The sequence below is a fragment of the Lissotriton helveticus genome, chromosome 5_1, assembly GCF_964261635.1.
Source record: "Lissotriton helveticus chromosome 5_1, aLisHel1.1, whole genome shotgun sequence".
In the NCBI taxonomy this organism is placed as follows: domain Eukaryota; kingdom Metazoa; phylum Chordata; class Amphibia; order Caudata; family Salamandridae; genus Lissotriton; species Lissotriton helveticus.
Genome location: NC_136065.1, coordinates 208,757,069 through 208,783,582, shown reverse-complemented (window position 1 = coordinate 208,783,582; position 26,514 = coordinate 208,757,069). Strand labels below are relative to the sequence as shown.

The following is a 26,514-nucleotide window of genomic DNA, read 5'->3' as shown; positions in this document are numbered from 1 at the left end:
GTCTTGGTCTTCCGAGTCTCTCGGTCCCCTCTGCCCGCCATATCAGAACTGCGTCACCAGGTGATTAACCAGGCTGGACGGAATGGCCACAGGAAAGTAGGGCCTCGGGACCAAAGAACCGCAGCTAGGGCACCACTAGTAGAAGGGCCAACAGATAGGAAAATAAGCTAGTCAAAGGCCTCGACAGCCGTTCCGTGCCCAGACTGCAGCCCAGGCCAGGCTCCTCTGCCAGATGTCTCAGTCTGAGGCAGAAACGAAACCGAAACTTAAGAGGGGGACCCACAGGTCGAATCACCCTGCCGTTGTTGTTCAACTTCAAGACGGCCACTGAGCCTCACGCAGTCCCGGGCGTACCTCGAGAGTGGAGCCCGAAAGTTCGAACAGACGTAACTCCGGAACCCCGGGTCCAAATCGAATTCCAAAAAGTCCAGGGCAATCAGCCCAGTGTCCTCTATACAAATCCTCGTAAAAAGTCAGGATAAGTTCAGGATATCATGCCGGGAGTGGCGGGGGTCCGGGGAGCGCTGTGCTCACGCGGCCATCTCGGATGCCCGCCAAGCTCCTCCCTTATTTTTAAATAGCATACATCATGTGGGTTACAAGGTCTACATAGGTGTGACTTAGGAATAGTTTAAAGGGAAGTTTTTACTTGTCAGAAAGCGTTATGTTGACAGTCACATGGAAGATTTTCCACTACCACAATCATCCTACACATGTTAGGCCTGAAGCCATGTTTGAACTGCTACTGTAATAGATAGCAGAATAGATACATCTGTCTACTAAGGGCATTTAACTTGCGGTCCCTGGATACACTTTGTACACCATATAGTACGGACTTATAGGCAAGTTAAATACACAAAGAATATGCCAATTCAACCATGTTTAAAGGGGGAGCAAATGCACGTTTCTACAGGTTGCCAAGGGTAAAGTGCACCGAGTGTTAAAGCCAACAGAAATATAGAGTCCAGCAAAAGGCAAAAAATCTAGGGTGGCCACGCATAAAAGGTGGATTTCCTACCATCCTATTTTTGTATCTGATTTTGAATATTTGTTGGTTAAGTCAAGGCGACCGGCCAGGGTTTTCATAATTTTATCCTACAGTTATTTTAAAGCAAATCATTTAAAACATTTGTAAGCATGGAAGGGAATCTTATATGTAATTCTGTTCTTGATTTGGATCAGTTGCTGACTTTTGAGGTGTTTTGCTAGTGGCGGTCTTTTACGTTAAAGATCATTCTCTGCACAACATTTATAAGCATTTGAAGTCTTCTCATTTGCTACAATAGTAGGTCAAGGTACAAGATACTGCAGTCGCTAAATAATGAGTTGACTGGAGCTCCAACAGTATTGGTTCAATGTATGTGTTGAAAAGCTGTGGGTAAATGGGGAACCCTTTGTTACTCCACTTGTGTACGTGTGTGCAAACGACATGAAGTGGATCCACCCAACTCTTAGAGAGCATTCATCGACGAAGTACATGAAACATCTGCTAGCCGTTAATCGAGGTGTTGGCTACCAGTAAAGTACGGTGTTATGTTCTACAGTATCTAAAGAGGCTGAAAGGTTAAGTAAAGTAGCATGTTGAGTGACCAGGTTTTTGCCATTTAGACTGGGTTATCCCATACATGATATTATGGTGTGCTTATAGTATGTGCTAAAAGAAAAACATTCAATACAAAGGAGGGAACCATGTGTGGACGATATTTAACGGGGTCCAGTGTACATGTCCAGCCAACCATACACAACAAAAGGTACAAAGTTCCCCGGGGGATAGACAAGATAGTGTGTGTGTGTGGAGGAGGAGAGCAAAGGCAGGGAACTGGGTGTTCCCTTGTTGGAACTAAAAGACCTCACACAATTTGCGATTTTCCATTTGGCGTTTTATACTGTCTCTACTTAACATAACCCAGAAATAAACAATCACAATTAGGTGTGGTAACCCACAGTTTTCCCATGCAAGATATCCCAAAGTAAGAGTGTCAATAGCCAAACTATGCCTTCATTGTGCCCATTCTGCACAGCGCCTTTCCCTTATGGTCACTTTGCCTGCAGAACTCTGTCTTTCCCAGCATACCTACTGTGCGCAGAACACGCCAAGAGGCAGCGGTCAGTTTCCACGGTCTCCACTGCCCCTAACCTTGGTGAATCCTTCTCTCAGGAACAGCTCTTTGTAAGTAAGTGTCCAAATGCGGCCCAGCGAGATGCTGTGATTCAAGCTGAATCTCACATATACCAAAACATCGCTTATTGGAATTATTAATAGAAAATCTGTAATCAATAAATGATATTTTTGTAAAAAAACATTCAGGACATGATGTGTATGACAAACAGTATTTGTGTGGTCAATATTCTGACATGCAGCCTTTATATTGTTGTGTATTCAGGAAATAATTAGCATTTACTTATCTTCGATATGATCACATGGTGTAATGCATCCGGTATTATCAACTGTAGTCTGTCTGTGATGTATTCATAGCGTTCAGTCTCTTTGAAATTAAGGTGCCGCATTTATCATATGATTGAGTTGAACTCAGTGTGGTAAGGATACTGTCTTTCTTCTCTTCAGGTTGCATCGCTCTTAGAGCTGTGTTATCCCAGTGTCCTCTGTCGATTCATCAGTATCAAGGGAGTGGAGAGGGTAGATTGTGTTGGGCATTGTAAATATTTTACTATGGACCAAAGGCAGATTGAGCCTGGCCGTGCAGCTTTACTCATTCACTCCATCAAGAGGTCTCCATTATCAATCTTAGACATCTTTGGACACCCTTTTGTTTAGGTTTTTCTGGAAGAGAAATTTGCTTGGTTGATTGTTCATTTATGATTTGAGGTTGTTTTGGAGTTTGGGACCCTCTCCTTCTAAGCATCTACCCCTGCAACTTAGTCATTTGAATACATTTTTGTTATCATTCAAGAGATTTCACTTGATTCCCCGCATGGGATGGGCTCAAAGCATTTGTGTTTACACACTGAATCCAGCAGCTGATGATGGATGAGGATGCTTGCCACAGAGGTCTGCCTGTGTGCCCTCAAGTCTATTTGCAGGACAGCAAATGTAACTTCCCAATAACAACAAATAATCTCAGAGATTCAAAGTATTCAGGTGAGGTTTTATATGAGACTACAATTGGGGGTGGGGTCGCACACTACTCACACACCAGCGGTATCGCCCCTAAGGACTATGGTAAATGTAGTTACGTGTTCCGCGATGCATCTTCTTTCGATTCTCTGCTATCTTCGCTGTCTTCGCCATCCCTGGACACGTGTTTCAGGGTATCACCCCTCATCAGCAGGGATAGGCCGTGTTCTGGGGTTGCCGGTGGCTGCCAAATATCTGCCAGGTTTAGTACCACTCAGACGCGTAGGTGCGGGGTCCCAGGCTCGTCAGCCAACTGCTCGAGGGAGCTTTAACATTACAATTGGGGGTGGGGTCGCACACTACTCACACACCAGCGGTATCACCCCTAAGGACTATGGTAAATGTAGTTACGTGTTCCGCGATGCATCTTCTTTCGATTCTCTGCTATCTTCGCTGTATTCGCCATCCCTGGACACGTGTTTCGGGGTATCACCCCTCGTCAGCAGGGATAGGCTGTGTTCTGGGGTTGCCGGTGGCTGCCAAATATCTGCCAGGTTTAGTACCACTCAGGCGCGTAGGTGCGGGGTCCCAGGCTCGTCAGCCAACTGCTCGAGGGAGCTTTAACATTACAATTGGGGGTGGGGTTGCACACTACTCACACACCAGCGGTATCGCCCCTAAGGACTATGGTAAATGTAGTTACGTGTTCCGCGTGTGAGTAGTGTGCGACCCCACCCCCATCTGTAATGTTAAAGCTCCCTTGAGCAGTTGGCTGACGAGCCTGGGACCCCGCACCTGCGCGCCTGAGTGGTACTAAACCTGGCAGATATTTGGCAGCCACCGGCAACCTCAGAACCCGGCCTATCCCTGCTGACAAGGGGTGATACCCCGAAACACGTGTCCAGGGATGGCGAAGACAGCCAAGATAGCAGAGAATCGAAAGAAGATGCATCGCGGAACACGTAACTACATTAACCATAGTCCTTAGGGGCGATACCGCCGGTGTGTGAGTAGTGTGCGACCCCACCCCATCTGTAAGGTTTTATATGAGTATTGCCTTTGTATAAAGTCTCCCCCCATCTTTTATATACATGTGAAAGTTTCCCCCTCCCTTCTGGTCCTTCTTTCTGTTTCATAAATTCTTCCTCATTTCCAGTCTATGTGGAGCGGAAACCTCAACCATAATAGGAAGTGCATTATATTTGCCAATTCTGCAATGATCTATTGAAAGAGGTCCACAATTGTATCAGTTTTGTCCTTCTCGTTAGCATGCTCAGTTTCTCCTCTTGTGTGGCTGACACTTGGCCTGGTCATCTTTACAGTATCTGGAAGAACAAGAATGTATTTGCCTGAGCTAGTGCCTGTATAGAGGCACATATGTGGTTTTGCTGCGACAGCAGTTGACACTTAGAATAGAAGTAGAAATACAGAGTAAATAGAAATGGCAATATGCATTAAAGCGGAAGCCAGCTGTGTTCAGTGCAAATTCACACATAGCCACTGCTCATGCTGGAGTCCATTTAACCATAACTAGATTATTGCAAATGATTAGCTTCTTAAGTCCCTCTTTGATGAGGGGCAGTGAAGTTCACACACCGTGGGCTTTTTCCCCACAAATACCTATGTCTGCTATATGTAATCATGGTTCTTGTAGTGGTCAAGTAGGGTGTTTATAAAGCAATCTTGTTGTTTGTGTGTGTATTGTTTCCAATTGAGGGCCAGAATTGTTTAATGAATCTGCACCTGTTGTGCCTGGACATTTGTTTTCTAGGTGTTTTTTTCTAAGATCACATTTCAATATTGCAACTGTGATATAGCTAAGACTTTGGCCAGCTATACTCTATGGTTCGCTTAGGACTGTGTTAGTATTTTGTTGAGCAAGGATAATTGAAAGTCAGAACCCTTTACCACAGCATTTACCTGAGGGGTCAAAGAAAGGTAAAATATGGTGATTCCACCTTGTTCGTTGATTTTGTTGGTTGGGACAGCTCCCAGGAGTCAGGGCTATTGGAATTGGATTCTTCTAGGTATTGCTCCTCACAGCACCAGAATCTCTGTTTTGGTGCCATCTATCTGCAAGAAGTCTTTCTCATTATAGATTTTGCTCTAACCTTTTATGATGTTGGCTTGACTTCCTGTTTTGTGCCTCGGGTAGATGTTGATTGTCAACTGCATACACCTGAAGCTGGGTATTTTTTATTTACATAGGTTAATGGCCCTTGCATATGTTGAAGATTTGTAATCCTGTGGTTGACTCCCGAAGGGCACACGTGACAAGTTTCTTTAAGGATTGTCGGATTTTATTGATACCCACTGGATTTGGTTGGTTAGGAAAGACTGGATACATTGCCAGGCCTGTTTGAGATTCCTTCTAACCTATGTATTTTTATTAGGAGGCCATAGTAGTCTTATCACTGGATGAGAAGAATGCCTGCTGGTCTCATTGAGAGCGATGAGAAGGTTCTTGCTAAAATAATATAATTCTAGTAGCTGTTCTGAATGCTGGTACTTGTCCTTGGATTGTGTTGTCCTACTGTTGATACTTCTGCAAATGCCTGGTCATTTCCTTGTTCTTTCACTTTTGAGAATTGTGCATGGGATTGGGGAGTTTGTGATTGGTCTGTGGCTGGCTAGAATCTCTAGATCAGATAAAAATTACTTGGAAATCTGTGCAACAAAAGCTTGTTTGTATGGGTAGGGTTCCTCCAGTAGTTAATTTGTGTCTGTTTGCTTACTTATTTCTTAACACGGGCACATTTTTATGACTAAATGGTGGCAATGGGTGTTTAGTAATATACAGAGCATATTACCAGTATATATTAGAAAACTAACACCAGCGCACCCAGGTTACTGTTACATGGCTGTGAGACCTGAAATAGACTAAGTACATCATTAGCATACTCGCCATAGCCCCGGGAAATGGGACCACCCGCAATGCATGCGGCGGTCCCGCACATACAATCAGGAAGCGCCCGCCGCAATGACAAAATACAAACTGTGCATTTGAATGCACAACGTGTCAGGCACCACGCAGTGCTTGCCACGTTGTACATGCAAATGCATGGTACCCCCCACACGCAACCCCCACCCCCAGAATACGTGGGGCCCCGCTACGGGCCCCCAATGTAAAATACCGCATGCCTTTCCAAGACTAAACTGAGAAAAATCCTAACTTTAAGACTTTCGGTATTCACAGAAGGCATTTAGAAATCCTAAAGTTAGGACTCCTAACTTCTGTGAATACCAAAATGAGTAAGTGCCTTCTGTGAATACCAAAAGGAGTAAGTGCCTTCTGTGAATACCAAAATGGTAGTAAGCTTAGGATTTTGCCTTAAGTTAGTTCTCTGAATCGGGCCCTGTGATACTATCTGTCACAATACTTGGATAGAGTGATACGTGCAGACACAGCACAATGATAATATTGCAGATACACTACATTACATTAATTAATCTCAGATAGAACTATGACCTTACAAGCATGCCACACTATATCTCACATAGAACTAAGACATTACAAGCATGCCACACTATATCTCACATAGAACTATGACCTTACAAGCATGCCACACTATATCTCACCTAGAACTATGACCTTACAAGCATGCCACACTATATCTCACCTAGAACTATGACATTACAAGCATGCCACACTATATCTCACATAGAACTACGACCTTCTATGACCTTACAAGCATGCCACACAATATCCCACATAGAACTATGACCTTACAAGCTTACCTCACTATATCTCACAAAGAACTAAGACATTACAAGCATGCCACACTATATCTCACATAGAACTATGACATTACAAGCATGCCTCACTATATCTCACATAGAACTATGACATTACAAGCATGCCTCACTATATCTCACGTAGAACTATGACCTTACAAGCAAGCCACACTATATCTCACCTAGAACTATGACATTACAAGCATGCCACACTATATCTCACATAGAACTATGACCTTACAAGCATGCCACACTATATCTCACATAAAACTATGACATTACAAGCATGCCACACTATATCGCACATAGAACTATGACATTACAAGCATGCCTCACTATATCTCACGTAGAACTATGACCTTACAAGCAAGCCACACTATATCTCACCTAGAACTATGACATTACAAGCATGCCACACTATATCTCACATAGAACTATGACCTTCTATGACCTTACAAGCATGCCACACAATATCCCACATAGAACTATGACCGTACAAGCTTACCACACTATATCTCACAAAGAACTAAGACATTACAAGCATGCCACACTATATCTCACATAGAACTATGACCTTACAAGCATGCCACACTATATCTCATCTAGAACTATGACCTTACAAGCATGCCACACTATATCTCACCTAGAACTATGACATTACAAGCATGCCACACTATATCTCACATAATACTTTGACCTTACAAGCATGCCACACTATATCTCACAAAGAACTATGACTTTACAAGCATGCCACACTATATCTCACATAGAACTATGACCTTACAAGCATGCCACACTATATCTTACCTAGAACTTTGACCTTACAGGCATGCCACACTATATCTCACATAGAACTTTGACCTTACAAGCATGCCACACTATATCTCACCTAGAACTATGACCTTCTATGACCTTACAAGCATGCCACACAATATCCCACATAGAACTATGACCTTACAAGCTTACCTCACTATATCTCACAAAGAACTAAGACATTACAAGCATGTCACACTATATCTCGCATAGAACTATGACCTTACAAGCATGCCACACTATATCTCACAAAGAACTAAGACATTACAAGCATGCCACACTATATCTCACATAATACTTTGACCTTACAAGCATGCCACACTATATCTCACAAAGAACTATGACTTTACAAGCATGCCACACTATATCTCACATAGAACTATGACCTTACAAGCATGCCACACTATATCTTACCTAGAACTTTGACCTTACAGGCATGCCACACTATATCTCACATAGAACTTTGACCTTACAAGCATGCCACACTATATCTCACCTAGAACTATGACTTTACAAGCATGCCACACTATCTTGAATATCGTGTGACGGTCAGAGAGATGGAAAGCATGTTGTTGTTTTTTATGCTCTGTTGTGAAAAAGGTATACTTTGCTGTGTCTGTGAGAGATGATCAAGGGCCACGTACTGTTGGAGGTGGCATTTGGACCACCGATGTTCCCCGAGAGGGCCTTTTATGTGTGTTACTGACGGGGTTCCCATATCCTCCCATGACTAATGAATATTATGTGATTGTGTATACTGATTTTTTGTACCCTTTCTTTCCCCCCTTTTCCCGCTCCTTTATGGACATAATTCCTTTCATTGGAATTGGAATATGTTGCATTTTGTCCTTGAAAAGGAGTATTGGAGTACTCTGCAAACGTCATCTTATGTTTTGTATTGCTTTTTTATGAACGTAAAGCAACAATACAGACATACTGAAAAAAACTAATATATTGTGTGATGGTTGGCTCTTGTGCCCTGGTGTGGAATCTCATGTGGGTGCCCAGAATAGCATCAATGATGACATCTTGATGTAGAAGTCAGTTACACTGTAGTTTGCATCTCTCCACAGGTGAAATCATGGGAGACTTTCCATGCGGAGAAGAAGCCCCTGCCAGGGAATGTGAGAATGGAACTATCTGCAGACAGTACTGGGAAGGCCCCAACTTTGGGATCACCAACTTCGACAACATTCTATTTGCAATCCTTACCGTCTTTCAGTGCATCACGATGGAGGGCTGGACGGATATCCTCTATAATGTAAGTACCAGATCCATGCACATCTCTTTGTGCTGTTGACCTCTGCAAGATGCTTGAACATCACCCATGGTCTCAGAGTCACCATAGGGCCTTATAGATATCTCATATCTGTTCCTAATAATATGCTGACACCATCTCTCATACTCTACATATGCCCCTCCATTCAGTTACAGGCTTCCACTTAAGTTCTCTATGACATTGACCCTTGTCTTCCTCTTATGTGAACAAATAGTACAATCACTCCTGGGAATGTTGACACTACTCTTTTCAACAGCATTGTTTGGCTGGTGTTGTTAAGTCGATATGTAAGCGTGATATGCCACTCATACTGGAAGGTTCGGTTGAGTAGTCCTTCAAGTGGATCCTGGACAAGTGTTTACATCAGTGCTGTAATTGCATTGCATTTGTATAGCTTTTACTACCCCTCATAAGGAGTGGCACGGTACAGAAGATGGGATACGTCATTTGAACTCCTACCAGTTATCTGCATTACCGTAAAACAGATACAGTAACTTACCACAGGTTAAGAATTTTGGTTACCGCAAGAAGAATAGCAAAGTAATTTTCAGGAGACAATTCCCACTTTTGACATACAGATTTAACTACTCGAGCACTGTTTATGTCATTCCTGTGAGCATTCCTCTCATAACTTCAGGAATCTGTTGAAATCAGCTCTGTAAGGCCCAGGAAAAGTTATTAAGTCTTAAATTATTTCCTATGAGCAGCAGTTAGAGTGACATATTTACAGTTATTTGTGTTCCAATATCGATGAGATTAGATTCTAATGCTGCTCTTCACACAAGTATTGCACATAGGCTAAGGTTGTTTTTATTTTCATAATCCCCAGACTACTGTTGACATGGCACCCTTGAGGTTTACTCTGATGAGAATGTAAGACACTCTAAGAACCTCTTTACCACTACCCCAGTATTAAACTGATAGCCCAGCATCTGGTAAACATGATTCTTTAGAGAGCATTATTGGCTGAATGCGGTATTACCCCCGCTATGAGTTTTGATGCTTGGATTGAGGGTTGACGATCGGTATTTGAGTTTGCTCTCCCAATCAACGCTGTTCCCATTTCCCCAGGTTTTCTCTGATGCAATATGAATGTGGACACATTGCAGAGATGCAGTTTGGTACTTGTAATACCAATTTGGTGGTAAATTCACGTTGGGCCCCAACTTGGTTGGAAAATGGCTGGAATTAGTTACCCGGCTGTGCCAAATCTGTCGATTGTATACCCCAATGTACACATTGATTTTACAACTGGGGATAGTATGGTCAAACACTGTAGGCATTGGTTGCTATAGAACAATACGGTAATCTCAAAAAAGTTTGAGAAACCCTATGGTAATTCCTTTCAGTTGTTCCCACGCATTGATTATGCCATTCATGAGCGCCTCAAGTCAATGAATGCCTCTTCTTTAAACCTTAACAAAATGGCTAACATGATTATTCGAGTGCTAGGCTACAATTAACAGAATTCTTTTGAGTGCCAGACTAACTTGGGAATCGTGTCTATGTGAACCATGTAATTGTTGGAGATAAAAGTTGTGTCTCATTTTGAGATGATTGCTTTAAATCCTATACAGTCCATACAATTCCTTTGGATATTAGCCTGCTTTTAGATTTATGTCCTCATACAATTCACCATTAAGGAGAACATTGCTAAAGCAAATTCCTCACACTGATCCTCTTTCGCAGTTTTTTATTTAGCATTATTTTTCCCATCACAATGAACATACATACTGTAAGAATTTCTTCTCCTACAATTGTTTTCAATGTCACCCACATTCTCTATAAATCAAATCTTGAGCCTTCCCCACATTAACTGAAGACCTTACTTTGAACCTTCATCAAAATCTAAGCCTGCTCTAACTCTAAACCTAACATTTAGCTAACCTCTAACCTACCAGTCACTATTTAACTTACCTTATTTAGGACAGTTAGTATAACTAACACTTAACTCCTACCCATTGTAAGGGCCACATTCTTGATCAGGTTTGGACGGCTAATTTAGACACTTCGCCTCCCCTGATCACCCCCTGTTCGTGGTCAGATCACTACTTCATTTCTTTTTCAGTTGACCTACCTAGCTTTCATCGCCCTCCGCCCTCCGCCCCTTACCAACACCACAGCTCGTAATTGGAAGAATGCCAATTTGTCTGAACTGCACTCCCTCCTGGCACTTTCAGTTCCATCTACTCTCGGGTCAGTCTCCAACCAAGCCTCTACTCTTGAGCATTGGCTGATGGCAGCTGCCGACGCTGTAGCCCCTCTAAAAACCATAAAAACCTCGCGCCCCCACGACGCCCAGCGTTGGTTCACCGATCAGTTAAAACTCGACAAACTGGCCCTCCGCCAAGCCGAACGCCGCTGGCGCCATAAGTATGACCCCTTACTCAAAATAAAATTCACGTCTTTACTCAATACATACAAATCTTCCATCTTAGAAGCAAAAACATCTTACTTCTCCCGTAAAATCTTGGAGTCGGCTTCCAAAGCCAAAGACATCTTCTCGATTGTCAACGAGCTTTCCCTTCCTGACTGTATCACTCTCCCCCCTATGCCCACCCAGGACCTATGTGATGAGCTCAATACCTTCTTTCAGGACAAAATCTCCACAATTAAAAACAATATCTCTCTTCCCTCTTCTCTTCAATCATTTTCCCTTCCTTCTGAAAACCCTCAGCAATTCAATATTTTCCCTCCCATTTCCATCACCGAATTTCACAGTCTTCTTCACAAAGTTAGTTCCGGTTCCCCCGCAGACTGCTGCCCCCCTCATATTCTTAAAGAAATCTACCTGGCTTGCCCTGATCCTGCTCTGGCTCTTCTCAACACCTCCTTAGCCACAGGAATTGTTCCAGACTCCTTTAAGCAGGCTGTGGTGCTACCCATTTTGAAAAAGCCCAACGCAGACCCACTAGTGTTGAGCAACTACAGACCCATCTCCCTTCTCCCCTTCTTAGGTAAGATCTTAGAGACCTATGTAACGCGGTGTCTGAGCACTTTTGTGGAGACTTCATCTTTCTTGGACCCGCAACAGGCGGGTTTCCGCCCCCTCCATTCTACAGAGGCGGTGATAGCGGCCGTCATGGATACCCTAAGAACAGGGGCTGACAACAACACTCCTCAGGCCCTTGTACTGCGTGACCTGTCGGCGGCTTTTGACACGGTCGATCATGCCATCCTGATCGACCGTGTCATCAACGCCGGCATTCAGGGCGTAGCCCTTGACTGGGTTCGATCTTTCCTTCAAGGCCGTTCCCAGGCAGTCCACCTCTCCACTTTTTCCGCCCCTTTCTCCCCCCTTTCCTGTGGTGTCCCTCAGGGTTCGGCTCTATCCCCTCTTCTTTTTAACTTATACATGCAACCACTCATGGTTTCTCTTCGTCACTCCCCGGCCACTATCTAGAATTATGCAGACGATCTGCAATTGATTTTTCCTTTGGACACCTCACCATCTTCCCGCACTAATTTCCAAACCACAATGCTATACATCTCTGATTGGATGGCCCACAGCCAGCTCAAGTTGAACCCGTCTAAGACGGAACTTGTTCTGGTGGGTGGTCCGACCAACCCCTGGGATGATAACTATTGGCCCCCCTCTCTTGGCATTCCCCCGCGCCCGGTCAGCTCGGTGAAAAGTCTTGGAGTGGTCATCTCTGAGGATCTATCTATGAAATCGCAAATCTCGGCTGTAACATCTTCCTGCTTTTTCCAACTGCGCAGGATCCGTAAGATCTGCCGATTTCTTACCAGAGAGGCACTCATTTTAGTCATCCTGGCTTTGGTCATCTCCAGGGTTGACTTTGCAAATATCTTATATGTGGGAATCCCCGCCTACCAGCTTCAGAGACTCCAGCTCATTCAGAACCAGGCCGCCCGCTTGGTGTTCCACCAACCAAAACACCAGCATGTTTCTCCGCTCCTAAGGAGCCTCCACTGGCTCCCAGTGGCCAAACGGTGCTCCTTCAAACTTGGGTGCACCATCTTCAAATCCCTCCATAATCGTGCACCTGTGTTCATCTCCTCTAAATTAAAGCGGTATCTTCCTACCCGCAATCTCCGTTCTTCTGCTGACAACCTTCTGTGCATTCCATCCTACCGCCGCAAGAAACATGGCGGCCTGCGCTTCTCTTTTCTAGGGCCCTCCTTTTGGAACTCTCTCCCTTCTTCTTTCCGGCACTGCCCCTCATACGAGATATTCCGCAAGACATTAAAAACTCACCTTTTCAAAGCTTCCTTTGCGTAATACACTCTGCCCTGGTCTGCTATGTCTGTTATGAGCGCCAAGAAACCGTTTCGGTGTACGTGCGCGGTATAAGCTTTTTAACATAACATAACATAACGTTAAGGCAATCCCCATTCTTAACCTAATCCATGCCCACCCCAACAAAACGCTATGGCCTGAAAATAGCCCTTGGGTCTTAATGCTCAAAGGAATCATCACAGTGGCTCAGGAACATTATTTTGTACTATGTTTTGGTTGTACCGGATTCTCGGTATTTAGGATATTAATTTCTGGGTTGGCCACAGGGCCTGACTGGCCGTAGCGGACTCCGGACACCTGGCGTTTCCCGTGGGGGCTGGCTTTAGACCCCTGGGGGCCGTTTTTGTTACTGGGGCATTTTTGCAATGTAGCCACCCTGCAACAAAAGTGGCCCAGAGCTTTCCTTCCGCTACCCCCTGTCCCACAACTCCCCTCCCCCAGACCCTTTACCCCCCCCCCCCAACCCTCACCCGGGCCGACCGAGCTCTTTGCCAGGGCTGGTTTTAGTCCCCTGTCTGGCCCTGGTTGGCCATCATTTTGCAATCTCATACTTTTTATGTAATTTCTACAATACCTGGGTAGATGCCAAGCCTAAGAGTGATGTTGCTGTTTTTAAGATTCCTAGAATAATTGATGACCATATTTAGACCTAGGTGTAATTTCTGTGAGACGTAAGCATGGTGGTAACATGATATGGTATTAAAGACTGCTGTGATGGCTGTAACTGTTGCTAAATGCCCTCTTACCAAGGTATTGGCACGAGCCACCTATATAAATACACCAATAAATGACTACCGCAGCGTACTATAGAATACACAAGTGTTGGGCACTCATCCTGCACACATGATTGACTTACTTAATATAATTACCAAAGAAGCAACCGTTTCTATGTCAGTTACAGATACATTCACCTTTCCTGTCAATTATGTAAATTAACTAGTACTAAAGCCTCCTCCTGTGCTCAGTATTCAGTGCTAGCCAGCAAGTTTCTTACCAAACAAGAGAACGGGCCTCTGTATTTCTACTACAGATACTATAGTGATTTGATGTTGCAGCCAGGAGAATGCCCTGCTGCATTGTACTGTAGGGTTTGTTGAGCGCTAAGGAGTTACAATGAACAAGACGTAGATGAAAAATTGGCTGGTGATGGTGGTATAAACGAGAAAAAGGGGGAGCGAGTCAGTAAAGAAAGGGATCCAGGTATGATTCATAGACAAATGACCTTTGAGAGGAGCATTTAGTCTCCTTTAAGACATCCTGGAGAGATTCCCAAAGGGTGTATTTTTCTAGGTAATTCGCTTGGCCACCAAACCATGGCTTTTGGTTATATAAATATGTAGGATTTGGCCCTAAATGTATGCCTCTATTGTGTGATGAAGGTGTTTGGGCTCTATGTTCCACATGGCACTATGGTAGATGCTCTTGAATGTATTAGTGACATCACTTTCATCTTTATGTAGGTCTACTCTTTGCTTCTTTAAATAAATATCTGAGCACATAGGGACAATTCACAAGCGTCTAACATGTGTATGTCCACACATTGTAGAGGCTTACAACTGTGTGCCTGATTCACACAACTCCAAGGCCTACCTTTAAGGATCTACAAATTTCTGAAACTGTGCACTTAAATGTACACTTTTCGGATGTGTTCAGGGTAGGCTTCTGTTTTTCGTAGTCTTATGAGTGTGGATTCTCTGCGTTACAGACAATCCCCATAGGTTGAATTAAAACATTACCGAGATTTGGAAAATATGTTTTTTCTTGTTTTCTTTCATTGAAAATAGATTTTTCATGAAGTCCATATTTCCCGCCACTGTTTGTAAGAATATCCCTGCATATTGCACCCCAAGTGCATTTACGTGAGGGAATTCTGTTGCTTACGTTTGTGAGTACCCGTATTTATGGCTGTTGACATCACTTTAGTCACATTTTCTCGCGACACTCCCCTGTGACAAGCCCACACCTACTCCTAGGCTTGTCACATACCCAAATTCTGCAGTTGTAGTAGAATATTAGCAGCATAAGCATTGTCTCTGTATTGCATAACTGGTTGAGAATCATGATAGTTGTACAATCTCACTTTCAGAACTATACCATACCTTAGAGCGATTAATTGCAGTCATACTTGTTCTCCTGATGTTCCTTTTTTCCAAGAGTTGTCAGTGAATATCACAAGAACACAGTAGTAACCTCAGGGCACTTCCCCCGGGTTGAGAGGTTCAGAGAATGGGGTAAGATCTGTCTCACCAACCAACATCTCCCCCCACATACGTTTTTGCAGGTGAGCCTCTATGCTGTTATAGAACAAAATGGACCACATTTATTAATACCATTGTCCATCTGGAGGCCATATTGGGTGTGGGTAGGCAGGAGCTGGTTGCTTTCCAATCCTAGGAAAAGGTTTGCATTTGACTGCATTCAGAATGACTTGCAGCAGACCCTGGATTTCAAGCCACATGGTGTTCAAGTGGTTTAATGTTTGTGACATTTATAAAATGTGAGGACGTTGTGGAGATATGATGCTTCCACTTGTAGAGGGTGACATTGGCTGCTCTTCTCGGGAAGGTGAGCACAGGTTGCAGCCACTCCTGGAGAAGCCATGGAGGACCAAGCATCTTTTTCAGGGATGAGAGGTCAAAGAATGTTTACTACTCTCTTCCTCCAGTTTAGTGCAAATCATCCTAATCAGGGTCTTAAGCTATATATATTTTTTTATCAATGCTCTGCTTCACACTTAATAGGTTTGTGCTTTAAAAATATCATCTACATAAGAGACATCCCCTCCTGATACTACTTGGCTCTTTTACGTAATCACGTTCCTGCAGATTGAGACACATTCTCGTGACTTGGTTTTAAAGAGTTTTCGGCCTCTCACTAAGATGTTTTTGGTAGGCCAGTTTAGACTATGCTACATTAGTGCAAGTGTGACTTGACCAGGCTACTTTTAAGCTCCAATCAGTGTCAATTTGCGTGAGGATTTTCTGGAAATGGATAGTGGCAAACTGACTCCCTTCTACAAGGTGCAGCTTTGTGGTGCAAATGCTAGATCTGCATTGAAAACTATTGAGATTCTTGAGTTTCTGAGGATGACAGGAGGAGGAATGCAAGGACTTTTTAAAAAGTCACTTTCTTTTGTAAGATGTGTAAAAAACATAATGATTCCATAGGTAGGGATGATTTAGTCCTTGATGATCGAAAGAGAAAGCGAAATGTTGACGTTTCAAAACAAACTTGTATGTTTGAGGAGGTTGCTTGTATACTCATGTTGCACATGCTTCTCCTTTTCAAAAAACACACAAATGCTGCTTAGTACACAGAATAAGCACTACTTAAGAATTCTAAGCAAACACTAAGGGCCTAAGTTCGAGTTTGGCGGTGCGGCACCGGGCTGGCCCGCTGCCGCACCCCCAACCCCGTTAACGGTCCGCTCTCCAGATTACGAGCATTTCTCGTGTATGGTGGGATTTTTTTTACATTCCCATGGCGGTGCCTGAAAATGGGCACTGCAGTGGGAGCACCAAAAATAGTTCCTGCACGGTATGGACCATAAAGCCCATGCCGAGCAGGAACTGTGGTGCATACGCACAGGGGGGCGCATGCACCATAGGGCGCGGAGGCACAAGCGGGCCCTGCATGGCCCTCTTTGTTTCCTCTCCGCCATGGTTTTCATAGTGAAGGAACTGTCATAAAAACGGTGGTGGAGAGAAAACTCGTAATATGCTTGTCAGCGGTCCTGCCAAGTATATTGCGGCCTCCTGACTGCTGCACCACCGACAGGGAACAGCAGTTCCTTGGCAACTGCGGCAGAGCAATGGCGGTCTAACCACCCTAACTGCATAGGCTGGTCGGATGACCGCCTCCACCGCAGCCCTATAAAACTGACGGGACGTGGACCACTAGACTCGTAATAGAGCCCTTAGTATCAGGTGATTCTATTCCATTTAGCAGTGGCCATCTTGATTCAGAGCATTTACTATAAAACGATGTCACAAAAAGATGACAGGAGATTGAAAATGAGGACACGATAGTTGAAACGGGTGAATCAAGGTTCATGAAGTAGTAAAAATTGGGGGCAATAAAAAAATATCTAGCAGGCAAATTGCAGAGAAGAGGATGAGTTGAAGTCTAACTGGGCAGATCAAACTCCAGTATTCGGCCAATGCTCGAGTCGGGGTACCACGCGGGTGGACTGCGCCCCCCCACTTATTTTACTGGGAGCTCGATAACTATAAACTGCAACTGAGTGCAAGCCACCTTTCATGACGTCACTTCCCGTTGTGACGTCAGCGTCCCCCCACTTCTGTTTTTTAGGACTTGTGCCCTGAGTATTCCTATCAGGGCGTTGCAACAGATGACTTCCTGGAAATCCATGGATGTATCCCCGAGGCGTGTTCTTTCTGATGGATGGGGTGGTGAGCTGGGCTAGGTCACTATTTGTCATGGGATCGATCTTCAGAGTGCTCTAGCCGGCTCCAAGAGGCGTTGCCTTGTTCTGCCAGTTACGCCTCTGGGGTCCAAGTGACGTAGCGCTTCTTGGATGCGATGACTGCCCGCCCAATAGATTTATCTCTGGGCACGGTGCCCAGGGGACACACAGGGAAAGAAAACTCAAAAGTGCTCTGCTCTCTCCCTCACCCCAGGCATCCTGTGGTCTGTAACAGGTCCCCTCAGACACGTCCGCGCGTCCATTAACGGCCTGCACCGATTCCCCACTACCTGCAGCTACACTATTGGTAACTGAGCCCAGCTTGATTGATTGATCGGTGGCGGCTGTATGAGGTCATGCTCCATTCATTGGGCCTCAGCCTCGAGCCATGGTCCAGCCCCACACAGTTCTACAGTCTTGCACATGCCTAAGATACAGATTTAAATCCTCGTTCGAGAGTACCCGCTTCCTTTAGCAGTGGTCATGGGTCTTCGTCACTACATTTTCTGTAGCTACATTTTGGGGAAGACCAAAAGACACAGGTACAATTACAAGGTTTTTGTTTTTGTATTATTTTCTTTTGTAAATATAATTGTTGCAGTTCCCATTTCATACTTTTTCTTTATTTTATTTTAAAAGTCTTATATACCGCGAACATGACCCTAGAGGGTATCAGAGTGGTTTACATATGATTTGCGGTACACATAGGTAGAGAATTTTGGGAGATGGGCAAATATATATAGAAATAAGAGCATTGAAGTACATAACGACATAATAGAGGCAGGCATTGGGACCATACAACTTCCAGGTAGCAATTTAAGCAGGGGTGCATGATAGGAGACAAAAAGACAAAATCTTCTAACTCAGCGACGTGCTTCTCAGTAGAGCTTTCACTTCCCTTTAGAAGGCAAGTGTTGAAGGAATCTTCTTTTCCAGAAGTTTAATGTGAGCAGGTGGACTACAACAAATATGGTGCCACTGTTTTCAAGAATGGCCACTTATTGCATGGACTTCTGGTGAGCAGTGTGTTACAGCTACTCACATTCTTGCTAAAAATCGAGTTTTTTTTCCCTCCTTTTTATTTTTTGCACACATTTCACAATTCCTACAAACCACCTACAACACCTGGAACGTGAGGCAAATGATTAAAACATGTGAATGAATCTTAGGGAAGTTTCACACCTGTGGCACAACTAGTCACCACCACCGCGACAGCCTCCCCGACTCTTGACTTATTTCTGTGGATCCGAATGTGTGTATCGAACCTGTTCCCTATTGTACTACATCAGACAGACTCTGTCACCCTACTACCTGCTCACCACCTGTGTCATGCCCTATCCTCGTCATACATGCAAATAGTGCACCTACGAATTTTTTTTAAATAAAGAGGATTTTCAGTGCATGAGACTTGAAGTGTGACCCATGCCATGAAGGGAAGCAAGGAAACTGAGTAGTGCAAGCCAGCGAAAAATGACTTTGGGGTCCTGGGAACGTTAGTGCGAAACAGGAAGCGTTTCCGGAAGCTTGTGCATAGTGAACTCAGAAAGTAAAGACAGAATTTTGAGTGGGCAAAACGTGCACATCTATAAATTGCTAAATTGCCTTGTTCACTGAAATAAGGGATGAATTTGTTGTGTTCAGCTAAGGAACCACACATGGGCATATGCGGAAAGAACCCAAATCCTGCAAATCAGAGCAAACAAAAATGTGCAAAGTTACCTCCTCCTACGACCTTATGTTAAGTAGTTGTAAGATATGTCAGGATAGTACGCTTCAAATAAGTGATAGAGCTACAGCAAAACCTGACTACATAAGTTAAGTAAAAACATTATTTGCAAATTTTAATATGCTTTCTTTAAACACTATTGGCTCTAACCAGCAAGTCAGATATGAAGATACATAAGGTACAGATAGGCATAACGTATTCCAGTTCTTCCTACACTTCAACAGAGAATGTAATGTATCCTGTATTCCCTGCATTTACTTTGGTAACGTGTGTATGACCTGTCATGCCAATAAGAGACATTGGATTATCTTTAACTCAATTAATTAATCAGTATACCTTTATTTTAATTTTGGTCTGGTTAGGTTGAACCTGGTTCAATTGCGAAGTTATTCCCATGCATCGAATTTATGATTAAAATGGTAATTTAAAGACTGTGAGGCCCATTAGGATGGCAGTCAGATCGCCCCGCCGGGCCGGCGGTAGTCACCACTGGCCCAGCGGGGGATCTGCCTGCCATCCACACTTCAAAGACCCCCCGCCATATTAGGATGGCTGGGGGGTCCGTGGCGGATAGAAAGACCGCCCACCGCTTTTCCACCGGTCGACTTATCGACCGGGCTGAAAACATGGTTAATATGTTGGCAGTGTCTGCAAGACACCGCAATCCAGATTAGGATAATAGAGGAGATCAGCCTTTCCATGGCGGCATAGCGGGCCCGCAGGAAGTTGGGGGGGGGTGCCCATGGGGGTACCTTTGGTACCCTCTTGCATTGGCATGGACAAAGTGGCAGGCACCGCGCTGTGCCTGTCACCTTGTGCATGCCAATGCACAACGTGCATTCCCAGCTTTGTGGCGGATAGTGCTGTGAGCACCACCTGCCACAATGCTGGGAATAGAGGATGCCACTGCCACGGTGGTGGTGGCATCCTAATTGCAGGTGCGGGACCACTGCACCCCTTGCGGACGGTCCCGCATTCCATTACAGTGCCGCCCGCCATCGTGATGATGCCCTATGTTTGGGGATTTATACCTCTGAGACACACCCTCTTGGCGAACCCCCTCAGATTTCTGGAGTTCTCTCAGTTCGGCACAGATTTCGTACCTACCGTTCTCTGGGTGGCACAAAAGGAGTTCTTTTGTGCACAATGATCATTCTTGACCAGTTTTCCACATCATGGTGGCATGATGAGGCGATTGGCAATATAATTTTTCAAGACAAACTCCTCCAAAAAGGGATTTGCTTTGGAAAAAACACTCAATGCCCCTGACTTGCTGGAAGTTTTTTCCAAGCGCATCGGGGATAGTGTTGTGCTTTCCTGCCGAGGGCACCATAACTTAGATTCCTAATTTGCACTGTGAATTATTAGAACATGTTTAACTCTTAGGCTTTCTTCATACATTCTACTCTGTGATTGTCTATTTGGAAGCTGAAAAAAGTTGCTATTTTTTATGCTTGGCTAGTTTCTCCATCGTTGCTGTTTACTTTTGGTCAACTATATTAATCACAGAATGGCTGAGGCTTAAATTCAGTGCATGAGCATTGCTGGGGAAATCTTGTGTCTAGCAGAGTTCAAACACTCTGAACTGTGAGTGTCTGGGCCCTGGGAAACAGGATCAATAGGGAATGGCTTGGGTCAACAGTACTTGTTCACAGAGCTACTTTGACTGTCGATGGGTTCATTCTGGCCCTTCAGTGTCCAGTGACTCTATAGAGAAAGCACATCATTCAGGTGTTGGCATTTTGAGCCTCATGTTGCTAGCATTCCTGTTCAAGATGTTATGGACTGGTTGATCAGTGGGAAAATAGGGATTTTATCTTGCAGACAAACAGGGTAAGCCAATGGTTGACTCTGAAGATCAGGATCGTTGTCTTGTGGTTGCCTTCGTCCTGCAGTGTGAGCTATTAGCACAGAGGATTATGTTGGTCACTAAACGTGGCAGTTCTTGCTCCGTTAATGTGAATGACTTGCATCTGAAGTGTCCTTTCTGCAGGCTCAGGTAGAAGTTCAATTACTTTTAGGCATTTGAAGAGGTTAGGATAGGGCAGATAACCCCAAGGTGGTAGATGGACATGTTATCCAATGAACCGACCTAGTATGAACTCATATTGAGATGAAGTAATGAGCCACATCCCATAAAATCAGCTTTGAACTCTTAGATGGGTCTGGCCTGCCATGAGCCAGTGCTTAGTTATTTTTTTATTTTGTAGATGTTTTCAGGCTATTGAGAAACTTCTCTGGTACATCTTTTATAAAAATGAGTGTGTCTTCATTAGATCTCTGCTGTCAGGCTTTCTGTGAGTGGTTCTGGTTTGGCTGACTCAATCCCACTACAATCCCTTCCTGAAGTCCAGTGCTGTGGCTTGGATTTGCCTCTCTGGGATGGACAATACATTAGCTTAATCTGGTTGATTGATCCATCTGGCGGGGGAGGAGGACACTGCCGGTCATTAGCTTTTGAAGCTTTGTGTGCACCTCCTGTGGACTTTCCACATGTTGATAGGTCATCTCGATCACATGATCTGACTGGCTGAGCTTCCTGCACATCTGCAAATGTTTTATGGATTAACTAAGCTGCTTACACTAAAGAATGTGCAGCACCTGTAAAGTATTAAGCGACCACATATGCTACACAATGTTATACTCTTTCTTAATGCTCTGAACTCCCCTTTTAATCACACTGGGTCTTCTCTGTTATCTTATGGGGTGTCAAACTTTCTTTTTCCACCTTCAAAGTTCCACGTTTGCCCTTCGCAAAGGTAACAACGTTTATTCGTACCTTGTTAGATCATTTTAACCATCTAGCAAGATAACATCTTCACTCTAATTGAACCTGCCAGGTTCGAAAATACGTGCAGATATTTTCCCTGCAAACTTTCCTGTTGCAAAGCTTTTCTAATCACAGTGTCGAATGTTTCCAGAATGTTTCTTTGCAGTTCATTTTTGCTGATCCTTTCTATTCACAACGGCATCGCACAGGTAAAGATCAGTACATGTTTCCTATGAAGTGTATTTTATGAAGAACGGTTTGTTACTGTTTACCATGGGTGCCTTCAAGATAAACTATGGCAAAAGTCACACTTTTTCACCCGAAAGCGGAAAAGCAAAACAGTTGCAAAGTTTTCCATAGACCTTTCCAAAGGCTGCCAGAAACCTTTGCACATTCATTTGCTCTGCCTCTTCAGACTCCTCAAGACTATATCATATGGGCCCTATGTACCAGCTACACAGTACTGGGCCATTTTACTGCACATTAGACAGCGTGTCATTACGAGTAGAACCGTTTGGAATGAGGAATTACTGTGTGGGCAGGTTTTTCCGGCCATGAAACCCCAGGGTAAATCCTAAATACGGATGTATGACGTTACAACGCATACTTTTACATCGCATGCCTTTACAACGCGGTTTTTACATCGCATACCATTACAACGCATAATGCTTTTAGGCGCTGGATAGTGATTTATTTAATTTACTATTCCAACTCCAGTCCCCGTGGATAGTAGGGAAGGTGTTGGATAGTATATTAAATACATTCCCTATCCTAGAGCGCCCCCCAGCGCTATGCGTTGTAATGGTTTGCGTTGTAAAAGTTGCGTCATAATGGTAGTGCGTTGTAAAAGTTTTGTTGTAATGGATGTTTCCCCCTAAATACTGATAAGCAGGTGGGGCATGCATTAACACTAGTAAGCACCCTCATGACCAATGACTGGAAGTTATTAGAATTACAAAGGTTTTGAAATTATTGTAAAGTTGTTCCAATAGGCCAGATCCATAAAGCATTTTGCATGACTAAGTTTGTTTGAGCATCAGAGTTCTATTGTACACCTGTCGGCTCATCACAGTTATGACTATTAAGGTCTTTTGCAGCAATGGTGTAAGCTGCACTTCTTTACTGGCTGCAAAATTCTAAGTGTGTAGCCCATTCACAAGCTATCAACCTATATGTAAAAAGCAACATGAGCTATAAACGTGAGGTGCAGCAAAGTCATGGGATATAAGTAATGTGAGCATCTCAGTCATAAGACAATTAACACAGTCATATCCCAATGGCATGTGATTTGATCCTGTGTGTGCAGTACCATCATAGATTGTAAACCTGTGTGTGCAGCACAGTCATAAACCATACACCTGTGTGCACTGCCGCATAATAAACTGTAAACCTGTGTATGCAGCACAGTCATAAACTACAAACCTGTGTGTACTGCACACTGTAAACCTGTGACTGTAGCACAGTCATAAACTACAAACTTGTGTGTACTGCACCACAATAAACTGTAAACCTGTGTATGCAGCACAGTCATAAACTACACACCTGTGTGTGCTGCACCCCAATAAACAGTGAACCTGTGTATGCAGCACAGTCATAAACTACAAACCTGAATGTACTGCACACTGTAAACCTGTGACTGTGGCACAGTCATAAACTACAAACCTGAATGTACTGCACACTGTAAACCTGTGACTGTGGCACAGTCATAAACTACAAACCTGAATGTACTGCACACTGTAAACCTGTGACTGTGGCACAGTCATAAACTACAAACCTGAATGTACTGCACACTGTAAACCTGTGACTGTGGCACAGTCATAAACTACAAACCTGAATGTACTGCACACTGTAAACCTGTGACTGTGGCACAGTCATAAACTACAAACCTGTGTGTACTGCACACTGTATACCTGTGTATGCAGCACAGTCATAAGCCATAAACCTGTGTGTGCTGCACCACAGTAAACTGTAAATCTGTGACTGTGGCATAGTCATAAACTACAAACCTGTGTATACTGCACACTGTAAACTGTAAACCTGTGCCTGCAGCACAGTCATAAAGTACAAACCCATGTGTAATGCACACTGGAAACCTGTGTATGCAGCACCGTCATAAACAATAAACCTGTGTGTACTGCACCACAGTAAACTGTAAACCTGTGCCTGCGGCCCAGTCATAAACTACAAACCTCTGTGTACTGCACACTGTAAACTGTAAACCTGTGTATGGAGCACAGTCATAAACTATAAACCTTTGTGTGCTGCACCACAATAAACTATAAACCTGTGTAAGCAGTACATTTATAAATCATAAACGCGTATGGGCCACCCCACAATACACTATAAACCTGTGCATGAGTCACAGTCATAAACTATAAAACCTGTGCATGCAGCACAGTCATAAACCATTAACCTGTGTGTACTTCACCACAAAATAAACTGCAAACCTGTGCATGCAGCACAGTCATAAACTATGAATACACGAGAACAGATAAATGTTATAAGTTCATGTGTATTAAATAAATATGAATGTAGCAGGTACATAAACCACAACAGTGGAAGTGCAAAAGGCATGAATGCTATACCAGTCCATGCAGCACAGAAATACACCTTAAATGCATGCGAAGAATGTATGCAAGGTATAGTCGTGTGTGGTAAATATGTGTGCAGCACATACATAAACTGTGAGTTCTGTACAGTCCTGAACAGTAAACCTGTGCGTGCTGCATAGCCATTCACTTTAAATTCACGTGAAGACAGAAACAAGGTATAAACTTGTGTGCATATCACCTTCAAATGTGGCAAATGCGTGCGCTGCACGTTCGTAAGCTGCAAATGTATGAGACTTGCACCATCGTTACCTGTAACCTGGTTGACCCAGCAGAGTTGTATATGCTGGAAATGTATGGAACTATAAACGTGCACTTGCACCACAGTCATGTACTGTACATGTCTGAGTGCAGCAAAGACGTGCTGTAAACCTAAGTGCAGCATACCGTGAGCTTGTGAATGCTGCAGAGCCACCTACCTGTGAGCAGCACCCAGCTATAGTCTGGTCGGTGCGGGACCCATGGCAGCAGCTCTGTGACCTTCTGTATCATGATGACGTATTCACTTCCAAGACTTCGAATTGGACAAACTTATGCCTGATGAAGAAGAAGTAAACACTTCTGGAAGATGGCGGTCGTCCTTCCCAGATAGAACATCTTGCAGAGGTTCACAAACAAATACCTGGAAGAGGTGTGATAGACTGGGTTGAGCAGAACCTTCCTTTATCTCGTGGGTGCCACATATGTCCACAGGTCCTGATCCATGTCAGATCGTCAAGGTAACCCACAACTGTGTAATTGATCCCTACTGTAATTAAATTTAAATAAATGTATCTTCCTAAAATCTGGCATAATCCAGCCCTCCTGGATTTGCGATGGAGACACCTGCTCTACCCGATCGCCATATCTTGAAAATGTAGTGGGCCTGAAGAAGGCCAAGAACGGCAATGTATTACTTAGCAGCTGAAACAGATTCATTGGACTTGTGACACTTGATCAATGGCTAGAATCCCCATACCAACACTAGGGGTTCTGCAGTATTAGAATGCTGGAGCTCAGCTTCTTATGGAGTGCACCGTGCAGAGCCTTTCCATGCTCTTGCCTGGCACCTTCTGTGCACTAAAGAGCAGAAAACCCGTCTCCTTTAAGAGAAATTGTCTAAGACTTGGAACTGCAAACCCTCTTCTTCCTCTTAGAAAACATCGTCCTGTGGGAACGGCATTACCCTACTGTCCCTGCATTGTGAGCTGTAGAAACGTCAATGGTTCCTTCAGGGACTGCGCTTACCAACCCACGATGCAGTCACCGCCTGCGCTCTGCTCGGCGCTCAGGTGCCTAAGATCCCTCCTGTGCCCCAACATGATTTACGGCACCAGAGAACCTGCTCAATAGTTTCTGGATGCTGCATTAATCACCAGGTGCATCATTGTTTCATGTTTTTACTTGGGATGTATTTTGAGATCCATATGTCCTAAATATTTCACGTCAATTAAAGCTGTGCCGGATACTCGGCTGGGGACACCATATTGATTGTTGGTCACTTTCAGGGGGGGATCGCTCCTCGTGTAGTGTCTGCCTAAAGCCCCACCCGGGCTTTCGGATAATGCTTCCGGTCACTGACATTTCACGGCAGTAGAGCAGTCGGATTAGCAAATTGGAAGGAAGAAATGCAGTGCTTGGATTGGGCTGTGGTGCCAAGACATATTTATTTCTATTTATGAATTTTGTGCAAGGCCACATGTCTACCTGGACTCTTCAGAGCTCAAGGAGGAAGAAAGCTTTAGAAAAGCTTTTAGAGTGTTGTTGTTGGATGCAACGGAGGAGGTTGGTCCTGACTGAGAAATAATTCGATGCCAGATTTTGAAGACTTCTTTGTGCA

General features: G+C 44.0%; 1 protein-coding gene across 1 annotated transcript in view; it reads left to right on the top strand.

Moving 5' to 3' along the window:
* CACNA1B (calcium voltage-gated channel subunit alpha1 B) overlaps window positions 1–26,514 on the top strand; it is a 1,081,812-nt gene that overhangs the window by 520,763 nt on the left and 534,535 nt on the right. The window contains exon 7 of the mRNA XM_078642008.1: window positions 8,698–8,885. Coding sequence (XP_078498134.1) covers window positions 8,698–8,885 — 188 coding nt within the window. The remainder of the gene's footprint in view (window positions 1–8,697; window positions 8,886–26,514) is intronic.